This window comes from Melozone crissalis, unplaced genomic scaffold (assembly GCF_028551555.1).
Source record: "Melozone crissalis strain CALT ecotype California unplaced genomic scaffold, PUWL_Pcris_2 ptg000062l_1, whole genome shotgun sequence".
Taxonomy (NCBI): domain Eukaryota; kingdom Metazoa; phylum Chordata; class Aves; order Passeriformes; family Passerellidae; genus Melozone; species Melozone crissalis.
In genome coordinates, this window is record NW_026535840.1 from 6,695,904 (window position 1) to 6,712,148 (window position 16,245).

General features: G+C 40.9%; 1 protein-coding gene across 1 annotated transcript in view; it reads right to left on the bottom strand.

Moving 5' to 3' along the window:
* Positions 1-1,909: 1,909 nt before the first annotated feature.
* Positions 1,910-16,245, bottom strand: part of IPMK (inositol polyphosphate multikinase) — a 31,223-nt gene continuing 16,887 nt past the window's right edge. Inside the window, exons 3-6 of the mRNA XM_054288405.1 lie at positions 15,707-15,803; positions 12,875-13,047; positions 5,852-5,933; positions 1,910-4,894 (exon numbers count right to left, since the gene is read on the bottom strand). Of these exons, the coding sequence (XP_054144380.1) occupies positions 4,260-4,894; positions 5,852-5,933; positions 12,875-13,047; positions 15,707-15,803 (987 nt within the window). The 3' untranslated portion in view covers positions 1,910-4,259. The remainder of the gene's footprint in view (positions 4,895-5,851; positions 5,934-12,874; positions 13,048-15,706; positions 15,804-16,245) is intronic.

Below are 16,245 nucleotides of genomic sequence, written 5' to 3' on the forward strand. Positions count from 1 at the left end.
AACTCAAATAATAAGCACAGCACATTCTCTCTGTGGGACACCTGGGGATCTGCAGTCTTTGGATCCTCCCTGCAGCCATTCCCTGTGCTACTGCAGGGACTCAGTGTCCTGCTCAGGGCTCCTTAGGAACTCTCACTGCTCTGCTGTACCACCTCCTCCTTAAACCCAAACCTCACTGAACTGCAGTGAGGGAAGGCAAACTCCACACAGCTCAGCTGTCACTCACTTTGCCCCCAGAACATCCTCTGCAAGTCATGAGTACAGAACTCACTCAAAGCCTAAAGGGAAACTCCACACAGCTCAGCTGTCACTCACTTGCCCCCAGAACACCCTCTGCAAGTCCTGAGTACAGAACTCACTCAAAGCCTCCAATCCAGTCTCCATCAGATCGTGCTGCCCACCAGCTCCACTCCTGCTCTCCCAGGGGACAGTGTATTCCCACAGCATCTGAGGCAGCTCATGATGGTTTGCAGTAGTGGCACTTCAACAGGAGTTATGGGCATGAGCTTTTTAGGAAATACAAATTTCCATTGTGATACCATCTGTGCCAAGGGCACTCCGGAGAGGAAAGTGCCTGTAGGGAAAAGAAACTCAAAAGAAATTGGGAGGATGAACAACTAACCCTAACTTGAAACAGCAAGTGTGGATGTGAGTCTGCACTCTTCCAGCATCTTCCTACATTTGATTGTGCTCCACATCATGAAGGAGCAAGTCACTCCAATGATTTCAGGCTCACAGTGTGAACACTCCTTCACACCTGACATGGCCAGCACAGGTGATGCTGTTCCTGCAGCACTGCTGCTCTCACACCTGAGGCCATTTTAAACTCTGCACAATCCAGATCACATCAAGAGCTCTCTGCAGGTGAGGAAGTTTTACTGGGGGTCTAGATTCGTAGCATGTTAACATTACTCACAGTATTACATGCACTGAAATATTTTAAGAACATATGCACTCTGTTAATCAAATTAATGGAAAACAGTGGTTACCTAATCTACTCAGTACTTTTAAAAGTCCTCCATGAAACTGCGAGGTTATGGAAAAGAACACCCTGGTTATACATTACAGTAGAAAAAAACAAAACAGTGCAAGTTTCATCTGAATCACAACTACCAGTAAAGTCTCCAGTTCATAAAACAAATTGATTAAATTATGTGAAGTATTTCATAGTGGTATAGTAACTTCCAATGCAATTTATGCAACAAATTTCACTCATATTCAAAAATACATTTGTAAATGCTTTTCATAAAACTTTATACAACTCAAGTTCCCCTTAGGTAATCCCAAGCACAATCCTCACTCCACCTAGGCAGAAGCCTGTATTCATTCTCAGAGTCCATGAGTGACAATGCTGTGTGAGTTCTTTCTCTTTGAGAGACAGCTCTGCTAAACCCAACTCTTATTGCTTAAAACCATCAGTTTCCTCAGCAGGCCTAGCACCCAGCTACACCTCACCAGGCTGGGGCAGCAACCCACTGTTTTATGGACATAAACACCTACAGGAATGGCTACAAGGCTTGTAAAGATTTCCATGGGATGCTTGCCTGTCCAGAGAGCAAAAGGGGCGTTGCTGAGAGGGAGGGAGATCAGTCATTGAGAGTGCATCAGTTCAGTGACCCATTGTCTCCCTCTTCATCTTCTGATTAATTATATATTCTGTTTAATGATTTCTGTGAGTACATTTCCAACTGTAACTGAAAACAATTGGCTCAGACACGAGACACACCAAGCCTAAAATCTGCAAGAACAGAAGTGTGAATATAAGGCCTCTGCAGGATCAGACTCACAGCTGGTACTAGGCCCAAACATCTCCACAGCAAGCTTTAGTCACACAATTTCCAATAAAAAATACTGTTACTTCTCAAGCTACATTTTAAATGATCAGAAATACATTCATAATAACTACTGGTACAAAAACCATGATAAAATTTTTTTATTCAAAATATTCTGACAGGTTGACAATATTCCAGGCATGTTACAAACACTGCCATAGCCAACAAAACAATCAATACTTAGAGAGCATTCAAACACTGAGGACATGTATCTTAAAGCAGAGACAGGAGAGTGCATGGTACTAAGTGCATACTAATCATTTTCCAATAACTGACTTGAGGAAAATACCTCATTTCTCTGGTACGAAATGGATTAAAACCCATAAGAGATGAATTAGAGAGGACAAAAATGATGATGTTAAAATGTTTGTGCCCATACTTTCCTATAAAACCTTGTACCTTTATCATACAAGGCCACTACCAGTCTGGACTACTCTAGTGTTGACTATTTAAGGGATAGAACAACAAAATCATAACAGAGAAACCAGTGACAAAGCAAACAAAACCACAAACTCTTTCTAGAATATGGCTTAAATTAATTCACAGAGAGTTGGGAATATATTAACTATAAGGTGCAAGAGAAATACCAGGTAGGAAAAAAGCTCCTTTTTTCCTGGTACTTTCCCCCTCAGACTTCACTGTATTTCACATAAAAATTTTAACACACTGGTCTCACCCTTCCTGCAAGCGCCTTTTTCCATGCTTCTAAAACATCATGTTACTGAAAGGTTGGTTTCATTCTTGAATGCATTGGCCAAACATGAGTTCTGAAGTTTAAACCATGTAATTCTACACATAGTAATACCCTGTTTCTCCCAATTAACCCAAGTTCTCAAATAGAGCTAAAAATTCAGCTTTATTTAAAACAGCAAAATTGCTTGAAAAAAGTATGAATCTCTTTGTCATGTAGAAAACAGATGTCCAATGAAGAACTTGTCAAGATGTGAACACAGCTGAGTGCATAGTGCAGAACATCATACAGAGAGAGCAGCAAGGCCACAGGGTCACAAAGTCCACATGAAAAAGATGTATGTTTCCAATGACCAAATCCATTCTAAAACACTTTTGTCCTGGAAATGCTTTAAGCATTAAAATCTTGCTCTAGGGAGGATTCCTCCATTCCCACTTTTCATACAGCTCACCGTAACATGCATGGCAGCACAGCCACCTACACAGCATACAGAAGAGACACACCAAAATTGCTTTGGATACATCATCCTGATCTCAAGTATTCCATACAAATGCTGAATTTTCTTGTGAAAAGGAAGGAAATGGGAGAGCTTTCAAAAGACACAGCTTGCCTGTGTGTCATTAAGGAAACCTGCAGTTTGGAGCCCAGGACGGAGAGCCACAGCTCCTCTGGCACGAGCGGTGGCACAGCTGGTGGCTCCAGGGCTGAAGGATCTCACAGGAGGCTCCTCTGCCTCTATTGCTCGAGGTTCCATCAGTGCTCCCCAGCAGCAGAAGCATCAAACACTCACTGCAAAAATGCAAGAGGCTTACAGCCAGCAGAGCTCTGCATGCTCACCCAAAACACTTCTTTCCCCATTGCACTGGTTTGCTCTTTAAAGCAATGTTGTTGGAGAAGGGCCACGAGAACAACAGTGAGACATTTTCCTTAATCACAGCATCAGACACTCCATTAACAGACTGACATAATCTCCTAAACCAAATCAACTCCTGGAATATCTTGCACTTGCCTTCTTTTGCTCCTTCCTAGGAACAAAGAGTTTCTCTGGAAGTTGTGCAGTTTAAGCCTGTTATGGTATTGTACTCCAGCATTTCCTTAGCACCTCAACACAAATTACTTGGTAGCTCATCTGTGGTGAGCATCAGCTACACACATCCACGAAGGGGGAAGGGCTGAAAGAACAAAATATTGTCCCATGACATGGAAAAGCACTTTGGGATGCACTGGCTTCAGGTGAGACTGCTGACTCAGAATGGGATTTCTCTCCAAGCAGAGTTACTCCAGTTATTCAAATACAGTAAACACAAGGGCAGTACTGAGGACATCAATCCTGCACCTTACAACTTTCAGTCTATTTTCTAAACACCTCTTAATGGAGATGTGGCTCAGTGTCAAGGCTAAATGGGCAAAAATGTCATCTATGCTAAAGTCATTAGAGGAACTAACATAACCCTTGCTTCTGGTAGTCCTTGGACTTAAGCCCACCACATACATTTCATTCTATTAGTTTACCTATCCCACTTTATCTCAAGCATCTTCATCCTTTCACACTTTCTAATTAACTATCAATATTTTTCCTGAGTGAAATTATAAAAAGTTAAACCCTTCTACCAAAAGTACAAAGACAAATAAAATATAGAACAATACAAACCCAGTTATACAGCATTACAAGTGCAGAAATTCTCCATGTTGTTGCTCTTTATCATTGGCCCCCAATAAAAAACATAGCAAAGAACTTAGTTATCCAAAATATTTTGCAGTACTGTGATGAGATTCTTCAGCCCATAAATATAGCCCTCATCCTTTGTGTTGCTGGGAAACACGTGAGCAAAATCGATCATTCGCACCTCGACCTTTGCGCTTTCCTTGGGCTCTGCTGGCATGTGATAGAAAACTTTTTCCAGTTGGGGTAGAACATTTCCATTCAGGTGCTCCTGTGTGATGCATGTACTGCTTTTCCACACATTGTCTTGCTCTGAGTCCTCAACTTTTAGTGAGAGCTGGCTGTGGTGCCTCTTGGAGCACGACTTTTTGTGAAGTGCATAAAATTTAGACAAGCCTTTACCTACAGAGGCTTCAATTTTTCCATTCTCTGTAGAATTTATTACATGAATATTATTATTATACTCCAACACATCTCCACCTGACAAGAGGCCTTTGGGTACTCTTCTCTTCTCTGCCAAGGTGACATCACTCAGCCTCACGGTTGTTGCTTGGCATGAGCCCTCATACACAAACAGCAGTGAGCTTGCGTAGAAGTTGAGCTGTGTCTGGCCCTCAAACCACTCCAGAATCTTTTCAACCTTCTGAATGCTGGCAGCTACCACATCTTTTCTCAAGCAGCACCCACTGTGGAAAAACTTGGAGATGCCTGCAAAAAATACACACATATTGGAATTACTTTCACTTCTGAACAGAAAACAGATGAATTTTTTGTCTTTTGGGATGAGAATAGTTCTTATTTGAAGGAATGGACACAATTTAGGGAATTTCTCTTCAGGCAATTACTAACTAAATCCAAAGTGAACCTAGGAACTCTGAGACCTTCAGTCACATCACTGCTGTGTAATACTACAGCTTGGGCTTGGGTTGTAAGCACAAGTAAATGCATTAAGCACACAGTAAAAGAACACGGTGCCTGCTCCTGGTCAGCTGAACAAGTGTCTGGACAGTTCTGGGCAGGGACTCATCAAATTCCCCATGCACTAACAGGTTCAAACAGTTTGTTATTATGAGTGTGTTTGAGTGTGCACCTTCTGTCCCTTGCTGGGGGACAGATGAGCCGGTGTCAGCTAATATCAAGTCTGCAATCATTATCACCAAACACCTCTCGATGTCATTTTTATTAATTGTTAATGCAGAGCAACATGCGGACTGACTTCAACTGATAAAGTCCTCTGAACTAAAAGTTGCTTTTGTAGTAGCTTTCTAATAAAAAATACACTTAGATATTCACAGAAGATAACTAGAGACAAAAAAAAAAAAGTATTTATAATAAAACCACGCAATACTTTTAAGAGATTTCTATTTCATTCTAGTTTCAAAGCTGCAAAAAAGTTGAATTCTAGAATTGGCTTCCTTATTAGTAGTAAGAGAGACATGAGGAGGAAATTCCTATATTCTGCACTGCTGTTACAGCCAACTGCACACAATTTAAGGTTGGCAGGCAGTTCAAATACTACAGGGAACAGCCAAAGACCCATCTGAGGGTCTTTGAAGACAAAAAAGTACTTTTGAAACAGGAACACCCAGAATACTTTTTCCACACAGTTCTATAAATCAGTATTTAAATGAAAAGATCCAAGCACACCCCAAGTCCCTTACTTACCATCCTTTACTGTTTCCTTGGTCAAGCTCCTTCCATAGTGCTGGTTTTGTGTCTCATAGCTGTCTGAAGACACATGGTACACCTGAAAGAGGCAAGAAGGGGACTCCCTATGTATTTTGAATCACCAGGATTTCTGCAGAGCAAGAGACACCTCAAAGGCCACAAAACATTTAGCCCTCACAGTTTTTAAGTTTCTTGCAGTGCCCAGCAAAAAAAAAAAGTGCTCTCCAAAACTCTCCCTTCATCCCTTGGGCTCCAAGCTACAGCTTTCCTGTGCTAGGGACATCCTGGTGGTGGCAAAAAGCAATGTACCCTTTACAAGGAACTCTTTATGGTTTTGCAAATCACAGCTGAGACCTAAAACTATCAGTCCTATCTGTGTTACTGTAGATGTTAAATCAGTAAGACAACAAAGCAAAAATTTCAATGCAATTATTCTGAGTTCTTAAAATTATAAAACTATTTTAAGACAGAAGAGAAAAGAAAATTAGAAAAATAAAAAGTAGAAGAAAAGCAAAACAGCAAGAATTACTGTATGTGACCACCAAGGCCCACCTCCCTAAGACACATCTGCCACTGTCAGCACAAATGAGGCTGCACTACATAAATGGTAGCAGCCAGGCAAAAGCTGGTTCCAGCATCAACAGCAGTACTTCAGCTCTCATCTGAAAGGGAGGCAACTCACATGGGGACAGTTTTGTCCATATCAGGAATTGTACAAGCTTAAGAACTTAATTCAAAACTGCCTCACATATAGACATATTTTCTCTCACACTGAAATATTTCCATAGCAGAAACAAGCGAGGCAGCAAGGCCCGAGTATAATTTGTTTATGAGAGTGCAGACAATTTTTATTTGCAGAAATAATGGTGTTACCAAGCAGGCAGTTGTCTCTGGCAGGAACTTGGTGCTTGGCACTTGTTCAGACCACCCATCCCTGTGGCATCCTCCCCATGCACAGCCCTGCTCTCCCTTCCCTGCTGTAAACAGAGAGGATCCCACTGGACAAGTCTGGGCACACTGCTGAGGTGCCTGCTCCTCAGCCCTCCTCTGGGGCCTTAGTCTTGCTGAAGCCAACCCACAACAGTGAAACAGCAGCAATAAAAAGAAATATAATAGGAATATTAAATTTAAAAAATGGAATTCCCTGTTTTCATTATAGCCCACCACCTCAAAATGTCTCTTCCCCATCCAAACAACAATAAAGTTGACCACAGAGATCCCCACCTCCTGCTTTGGGAAGAACAGTCTCAAATAGCTTTTATTTTGACAAAAAGATTGATTTTAAGTCTCCAAGCATGAAGTGAAGAGGCAGTAAACAGTCCTCATTATTCTAAAAAAATAAAGAGCTGTAAGTCTAAATGTTTGAATTCAGTAGCAGAGACACTTCACACTGTTATGATACTTGGAGAAACTGAGGCCTCCATGTCTATGGAATGAGAAAGGCCATAGCAGAGATGAGTTACTCTAAAACTGCATCTGACAACTGATTTTGGGTTCACAAGAACAATAATTTTTCTCCACTTAATTTTTGCTGGGTTTTTTCCAAAGCACATGAAAAAATACCAGCATACAACACAGAAACCCAAAGATGACTTATGTAAACATTTCAGGTACCAGAGTAACCTTCAAAAACATACCAAAAGTTTCAAAACTTTTTACAAGTCAAAGGCAGTTAAATAAAGAATAATACTGCTTAGGAAGAGAATCAAGAGTCTGAAGACTACACCTAAGTTTTCTCTAGCTGTGCCTTCATTTTAATGATATTAAGCGTTCTCATGCAGCTGGACTAGGGGCAGTTTTCTGCAGACATCAGCACTGCAGCAGTACCTGACCAAATCTTGTTTACCAGAACCTTCCTTATCTCTTCCTGTAGGAGCTGCAGTTTTTCTGACATGGGCACTAGCTCAAACAAGCTGATTAAAATCTGCAAGCTCATTTTGTTTTCCAAAGAAACGCTGGAGCAGCACATCAGACCCTGTGCTTCTGAGCTGAGCTTCCCAAGAAGGCACCCCACCTCTTCTTATAATTTAACAAAACCATTCCCCAGATGTCTTTCTATACAGCTGACAGACAGATGTGCATGGTGCATTAACAGCACATTTTTAACTATACAAAGCAGTCAGTGACAAAGCACCAAGTTCCAGAGCCACAGGATGAGTGTAAGGTATGTGTTTAATTAACTGCCTTGTGCACTCAGAAGGCACTGGGTCACCCAGAGGCTTGGCTGCAGCCAGGGGCACTAAGGGACAGCAGATCTGCATCATCACAAAAACCTCCTCTAACCAGCACCTTGAGAGTTTGCATAGCTGCAGGAAGAGGCTGGCTGAACATTCCTGGAAAACCTCACTCAAATACAGCTACATCACACCCCATTCTCAAAGCCAAGCTCAAACAGAAACCATCTCTGACCAGCCCTTGCTCCACCCTCACCCAGTCAAACACAGGGGGAGCTGTGCTGGAGGAGCAGGAGGCTAAAATCAACTTCCCGATTGACCTCTTGCTCTACTGTGCTTTTGTACACATGGCCACCACCCATCATCTGCTATTAACCCTTCCCAAAATGACATTGTGCCTCTGAACCAAGCTTTTTCTGCATCCCTGTTGTTGCAGCTGTCTGTACTGGCCCATTTCTGTCAGAACAACAAGTCAAGCCAGATCTGTAACCTTAACAGCAGCCAAGAAATGATTAGACAGGGAAATCTCATTTCTTGTCCACCTGCCACAGCTTGTTATGTGCTTGCTCCGTATCCACTGGCAGGTCTCCTGAAGGGTGCAGGACAAAGACAACTCCTTCTATAAGCTGCCACACACTGCCTTCAAGAAACTCCTGCTTCATCAGTCATTTTTATACATTCTTACTATGCAAGACCAGAGCTGTTGTCAGTACCCAGCTGCTACCAAAGCTGGAGCCACAAGCTGAAATTGGGGGTAAGCAGGTGGCACCCCAACTCACCTAGGCACATCCAAGAGCAGCATCCATCCCCCAGCTCTGCAGGGGGGTGCCAGGCAGATGGGCACAGCCATGCCTGGGCACCTTCTGCCTGTGGCCTATGACTACCAATATAAATACAAGTTTCCTTCATGCTCAAGTAACCCAGGTTTCTCTGCAGGCCCTTCATCCTGCCATGGTGCAAGACTTAAAGAGTTTCAACAAGCCTTATTTTTTCTTTTAAAAAAGAAAGTAAAGCAAGGATTTGAAGAAAAAATAACAAGGGGAGAAAATTGTTAAAAAACATTCTCTTATTTGATATCTCTGGTTTATAGCAATGCTCCACATGAACACTGCTGCTTGAGAGCATGCCCCATGGCCAAATCCATTTATCTAAACATCTCCTATTTATCTAAACATTCCCTAATTTTTACTTTTTTTTAGCTTGATTTATTGTAGCTAGACCTAGACCACAGGTGATGACAGTGCATACATCCCTGCTTCCTGCTGCCTTGAAAATGCAGCTCAAGAAGGATGCATCTCTGCTCCCTCATTTCCAAGACTATACTTTGATATTTCTCTGCCCATTTTGCTTCTTTGTTCCTCTGGACTGTTTTGACTGAGTGCTTCACATGACTAATTGCACCCCCAATGCTCTGACAGTCAATATACAGTTTTAGTCAAGTCCTTCTACAATAAGTTGTAGAATGAAATTATGCTGAAATTTATCCAGTGGAAAAGCAGACTATTAATCTGCTAAATAAAAGAAACTACAAGACTGCAATTAAATCATGAACCATCTTTAAAATAGCTTAATACAGTAATTTTAGACTCCCAGAATTTCCATTAAGCATCTCATTAGAATAAATTTCTTTTATGTAATAAAAGACCACCTGCTCCAGCTTGGAAGATTTTTATTTCAGGGCTTTTGGTTGGTTTCTTTGGTTTAGGGTTTTTTTTATTTATTTATTTATTGTTTCATGGATTTTTTTGTTTGCTTTTTTAAGTTTTGTTTTGCTTTGTCTTCCTGTTCCCTTAAACATCAAAGCTTGAACTGGACTTATAAATGTAAAAACCCCAGTTCTGGTAATTTTTCAAGCTAGAAGAATCTGAACAGTACATGCAAAATTAATATTTTTGACTTCCCTCCTAAATCTTGTTCTAGCAGATCAGAGCTTGTGAAAATTACCACAACACTAGAAAGAGTTCATAACTGACTCATAAAATAGAGTCAATTACAGTCTATTTCTGCAGGAAAATATCCTGCAGAATCATGTGCTGTAGATTAGAAAATTCACTTGTAAAACCAGCTTTGATTATTATACATTACTGCCTGCATGTTCACAGGCACTAACAACAGAAGTCAATGATGGATTATAATGTTAAAATTACATAATCACCAGTTTGTGCTTTAAAAAAACACTTCAGAAATATTTTGGAGTAAGCGAGATTGCAATCGATGCCTGGAAACAAAAGGAAATCTGCAGGATCTGGGAACTGTGGATTCCAAAGGGCTGTGAATGTGAAATGAGAGCACAGCCCACACATTGTGCTCACACTCAGCAGCATGAGAATGCTCTGTATTTAACAGTGCCTGTGCTGTGAAGAGATTTCTTACCTGTTTGCATGTCTGCTACTGAAACCATATTGCAATTTGTATTTTTGCCATTGCCACAGTATCTGAGACTTCCAACTTCTTTACAAACTCTTAACTACTTCCATAACAAACCATGTCCACTCTGACAGAATCCCAGAATGATCTGGTTTCAAAGCTGCAATCCCCTGCCCTGGGCAGGGACATGTTTCACCAAACCAGGCTGCTCCATGTCCTGTCCAACCTGGCCTTGGATACTTCAGGGATCCAGGGGCAGCTGTTAAAGAAAGGAACTTCCCCACTAAGTACAGAATTGTGCTTTTAAACAATGCTATTAAAATAACTGTGCTTCCTAAATGTGTCTCCATGCATTTGTTCTGTCTATTCAGTGTGTTAAGATAAATACAGATCACATGCCAGAAGTGTGTACATAAATTAATGCTGGGCTAGACAGGAGACTCCTATTTTTAAGGACACACCACACATATTTTACATATGAACAGATGACTGCTTGTTTACCAGTGTATAAGAAAAAGCTGTTTCAATATCCTTTTGGGTAAAAATACACTGTAAATAGCTTTTGGGCTAAAACCCCCACTTATAACCATTTTTTGCTTGTATCTCTTCATGACAACTTATACAATGGGTGCTTTAAAAAAAGCACAGCTACATTCTCTGTTTTTGCTGGCCCTCTCCTTCTTGGCCTTGTAAAAATTTACCCCACAAGCTCACCTCCCTGGTAAAAACCACTGAATGGAGAGATTAAAACCAAACCCCTGTACTTCTTTGCTACATCATGTTTTGTCCAGTGAACAGGAACAACCTTCATCCAGGCATGAGCTGTTCTGGGCAGCACATATCTTTGCAGGAGTGTTTTATAGTATGGCCAGAATGTTGCAAAAATAAAGCAAGCACAGAGAACACCCCACAACCAAGAGGCAGAAAACATGCCTTGTGAATTCAGACTTTGCCAAGTGCTGTGTGAGGGCAGGAGGAACCTTTTCAGTTCTCTTTGGAAAACAACATCCAACATGTAACTTGGTGCCAAAGGCAAAAATCCAAATCTCATCTAGTTAAACACTGGATGGAAAACTGCACTACTTGGGAGAATCATCATTATACATTCAGCCTGAATTAGGGGATTGAAAAAAATTCTGCAGGACAAAGGCACAAATGAGTGACAATGTTAGAAACAATAGTCACAAGCATGCCACAGAAGCAATCAATCATTCCTTTTGCACTGTCATGCAACATAGGACATGAAGTACATTGTTTTACCAATGAGATAAGAAAGGTCACATAATGACATCAACCAAATCCAAAGCTATAATCTCTAACCTTCCTTTTCCATCCAAACTGTTTGACTGGTTTTTGACTTAACTCCCACATTCTTGCTCACAGGCTTATGTAATTACTACTCATGACCACTATAATTTATACAGCAGCTTATCTCAAGGCAGACTGAAGGGCTGGGAGGCTGGGCAGCTCTGCACAAAACATTACAGATATATTAGAATTATCTGAACAATGGTGCAATCTGGCTGCTGTTGCTATTGAACAGCAAAAGGGAAGCTTATCAAAGTCTCCAGCCATTTATGCTGCACAGCTTGAGTAGCCCTGGCTTTGTGTATGAGAAGAAAAACAAAAATCCCACATCAAAAAGAAAACTATTCCTGTACCTATCATTGCAGAGAAAACTACTCTTGAATTCCATCAGTGACATCAACATATTTCTCTTACTGAGCCACAAATGTTCTGTACAGCTTTTCTTTACATTGAAGTTTTAAAGTAGCCAATATACAGCTAGTGACTCTTAGTATTTCTAAGAATACTAAGAACTAATAGGGATGTCTCCATGTCCAACTAACCTTCCCCTGACAGCTGCTCCTTGAGTAAATATCAAAAGAAGTTTGCTTCTGATGGAAAACCTTTTAAAATGTAAAATATAAGCACCTGTTCATGGCTATATGCATCACCTCAGAGAGCTTATTTACTCTTCCCTAAATAGAAAAAATATCTAAAATTATTTTTATTTAAAAGCAGAGTATAAAGATGAAAAATGTGAAGGATACAGCTCATTATTGAATTATTAGAAAGACTGGTTCAGTATGTAAGTCTCTGATATAAGCCTGAAAGAAAATAAACATACAAAAATCTGCTTAATCATTTTAAATATCTGTTGTGGTGGTGAAGAATGAATTGCAACTACATTCAATTTTAAATACTGAATATTAGCCCATCTCTTGTACACATTTACAGTGCCCAGGTTGCAAACAGCTTGTCCTAATGGACACAGCCAACTTAAAGAATTGTTTTGAACCAGGGCAGTGCTTTGGAACTGATTTCACAGCTGATACCAGCAATACCCAGACATTCAGGTGACACTGTATTTATGTGTGACTCCAGAGCATTGCTGTTTGCTAGGAACACCAGCTGCAGTACCTGGTATGGGACAAGAGGAGCATAAACTAAAAGTGGAGACAAAACAAGTCCTTACCCTCATTCCAAGAACCAAAAAGCCAATCTCTTCCATCAGAGGGTACTTGCTGACCTGCTGCTGTATCTTCTCTGCTGAAGCATAGGGATCATAACTTTTCTGACCTATTTTTACATCCATTATGCAGGGCTTGTTAAACTTACGGGTCACATCTTCCAGTTTTAGATATGTATCTGTCAAAAAAACAAAACTTCTGTTAACAGTGGGTCATAGCAAAATAATGACATAGCTTCTGTTGAGCACCTGTGGAGGAATGTGAAGAGTTTAAGGCTTAATATCACATAAATGCAAGAGTCAAATTTGTCTCTGAATGCAGGCTAAGTCATGGTCACTGACACCCACAAATTGTATTGCTATAAAAATCTAAATGCTTTCTTGTTTAGAAAATTGTATACAATTAACATGCAATAACCTAGCATTCAAACTCAAATGATTGCCCAGATAAAATCCCTGAGTACCTTTTATTAAGTCATTAACATATCACAAAGATCATTACTAACCACATACAAATGCAGGTTTGCAGCTGTGTGGCTAGTTTTGCAATTCAGTTGGTCTCCTGTGTCATTTTAAAAATGAAGAGAACAGTAAAGTCCAGGCCTTCAGGGGCTGAAGCGCAGGTCATTTTGTTTCTTTTTATGCCACTCCCATCTACACTTGTTTCTCATGGACACCTTTTGAGGAAAATGCTCTTGGAATCCTAGGCTGCCTTTCATCCATTTCTAACAGCTCTTTGGCTGGACTAAGAAACCCCAAAAGTACTTGGAGTGCCTGAAGATTTAAAGGAGTATCTAAACCCTGATGGAAACTACCAATACCAGCATGACCCCCACACTCACAATCAGAACTCAACAAGGAAATTGAATCAGTACCCAGCCAGCTCCCAGACAGCTGCATCCACCTCCAGCCCTTGCCAGGACATGGCATAACCAACACAGCCTCAACATTGGCCTCATTCTTCATATGTGCTGTGTAAATCCACCTGTCACCAGGCACAAAATTCAAGTCTGGTTTTCCTTCCAGTACAGCCTACTCCACAAATGTATTTCTTTGGCTTTAATGCAGTGTGAACACAAAAAAACATTGTATTATACCCCATTCCTGCAGTATGATCTAAAATGGGATTGAGAGAAAGCAAAACTAGTTCAAGTTTAAAAAGGCACAAAGTGCCTTGTCTGAAAGCTGTACAGCCAGGTAACAAAGCAGTCCCACTCAAGATAAAGGGAACAAGCAACATTTCATTTACACTTAATAAGTAGAAACACTTTCTTAAGGAAAAGAAATAAAAGGGACTTGTACTTGTCACTTTAAGTGACTACCACTGAGTTGTACAGAGCTGTAATCCCAGAGCCTGCAGAGCAGTGACTGCCAAGGGAAAGGTCAGGCTTCCAATATCAAGTCTGCAGCAAACCTACAAACATATCTTCAATCTACATTTAGGAACAAAGTACACACACACTCTGCTAAGCTCCATCATCTGCAGCAACTCTGATTTCTATCAAGACTACACAAAGCTCATTAGCACTACAGATAGCAGAGTTGGAAGTGCAGTGTTTTGGTTGAACTGTTGCCACAGCTTTCTATGAAGAGGACTCATGATAGTGCACAGCCTTTTCAAGAAGCAACACAAAACCAGAAGTTTCTCTCCTTTAAACAGTTACTCCTACTGCCTATGTCTGACTGACTGGGGGGGACCTCCCAAAACCCAGCCCCATGGTGCACAGTGCTTTTGAACCCCCAAAGCAAATGAGCAATGTGCTGAATTACTGTCTCTTGGTTAGACCACATATTTTCACATCTTAAGATCACACTGCAAACAGAAAAAAATTATTTGCAATTGAGATGGAAAATATTAAGTGAACTCCATGGCACATTAAACTGTGAGGGAAGGAAAAAGCTCTTGTAGAGGTATTTGAGTTAGTGCCAAACAGGAAAGCATGAAGTTAAATCTGAGCTAAGAAACTGCTGGTACCACCACAATCTTGCTTTCAGTTTTTCCTGTAGATATTACACCATGTCTTTGAATACTGTCCTACTAGTTCTCTGAAAAACAAGCCTATCAAGTGATAGCATAAGCAGAAGAAGACAGAGTTATTTTAAAGGAGCATGGCATCCCTTTGTTTGTCTGTTCCAGAAGCTCCATTTCCCCAGTGTGAGTTAGAAAAGCCCCCAGAAGAAAATCTAGTTTCTAATACAGCAGTATCTATTTTCTCTTCAAGACACAATCTTGCAGTTGCTCTACCCAAAACCACCCTTTTCTTCCTGACTCCCAATGTTATACAAACACAAATTTTAAGACACTAGATCTTTGTTTCATTCAAACCAGTAACAGAGGATGACAAGCAGAATTCCCCACCATGACACCTGCTGAAGTAAGTGCTTTGGGAGGTAAGGCAGTGATGGGACCCAACCTCTGGAGAAACAGCAGCAGATTCCAGTCTGAATGCTTCCCCAGCCCCAGAGTATCCATCTTTCCTTTCTTCCACACCACAAAGTGCTTCTTCCTTTGATACCCTGGCTGCACATGACCATGGAACCAGCCCACTCCTCCACCACAACCTCACCCAGAGCAGGAGCAATGGGCAATGCCCATCAGGCCCAGCTAGTCAGGAAACCTCTGCTGTTCAAACAGCCACACTCCATCTTCCATGGGAGGAAGACTCCAAAGATCCAATCCAGCCACCAGACTGCAGACTGGAACCAGTTGTTAGAGGGAATGGCAGTGGGTTCCAAAACAAGTCCAAAAAAACCCCACAGAGCTCACAACTGCCAAAAATTCATCTCCAGAAATGTTTTCCAGGAGGTTTGGATGAAGAGATAAAATTAGAACAGTACCATTTGGTGCAGTAGGTGGTGACCAGACACCGAAGTATTTTGGCAGATATTCCCGCAGCTCCAGCAGAATTCTGTCGCAACAGTCGGAGTCATAAACCTGAAATAAAATAGGGAGGCTTACAGAGATCATTTTAAACATTCATTTCTGCTGCTGGGGGAGTGAACAAGTAGCTGCATGGCACTTGGCAGCTGGCTGGGGCCAAACCATGACAACTTCCAATTGTCCCATAATTATATTTTCTTACAGTATTTGTTTTCATAAATCTAAGATATTTACATTACATTTAAAAAGCATACAAGATGAAGATGATAATTATCCCAGTCCAACATAAATGAGTGGCATCCTTTCTTTCAAATTTTAAAGTGGCAATGATGCATCAACCCTAAGCACAATTTATGGCTTAACTTGAATAAAAATCTAAACTGTAATTGTTAGCTCCAAAGCCTAGCTTTTGAAAAAGGTGTTCTCACATTTGCATTCAAGACTGTGTAGGACTACTGCATTGTATTATATATCCAAATCTTTTTAATTTATATCA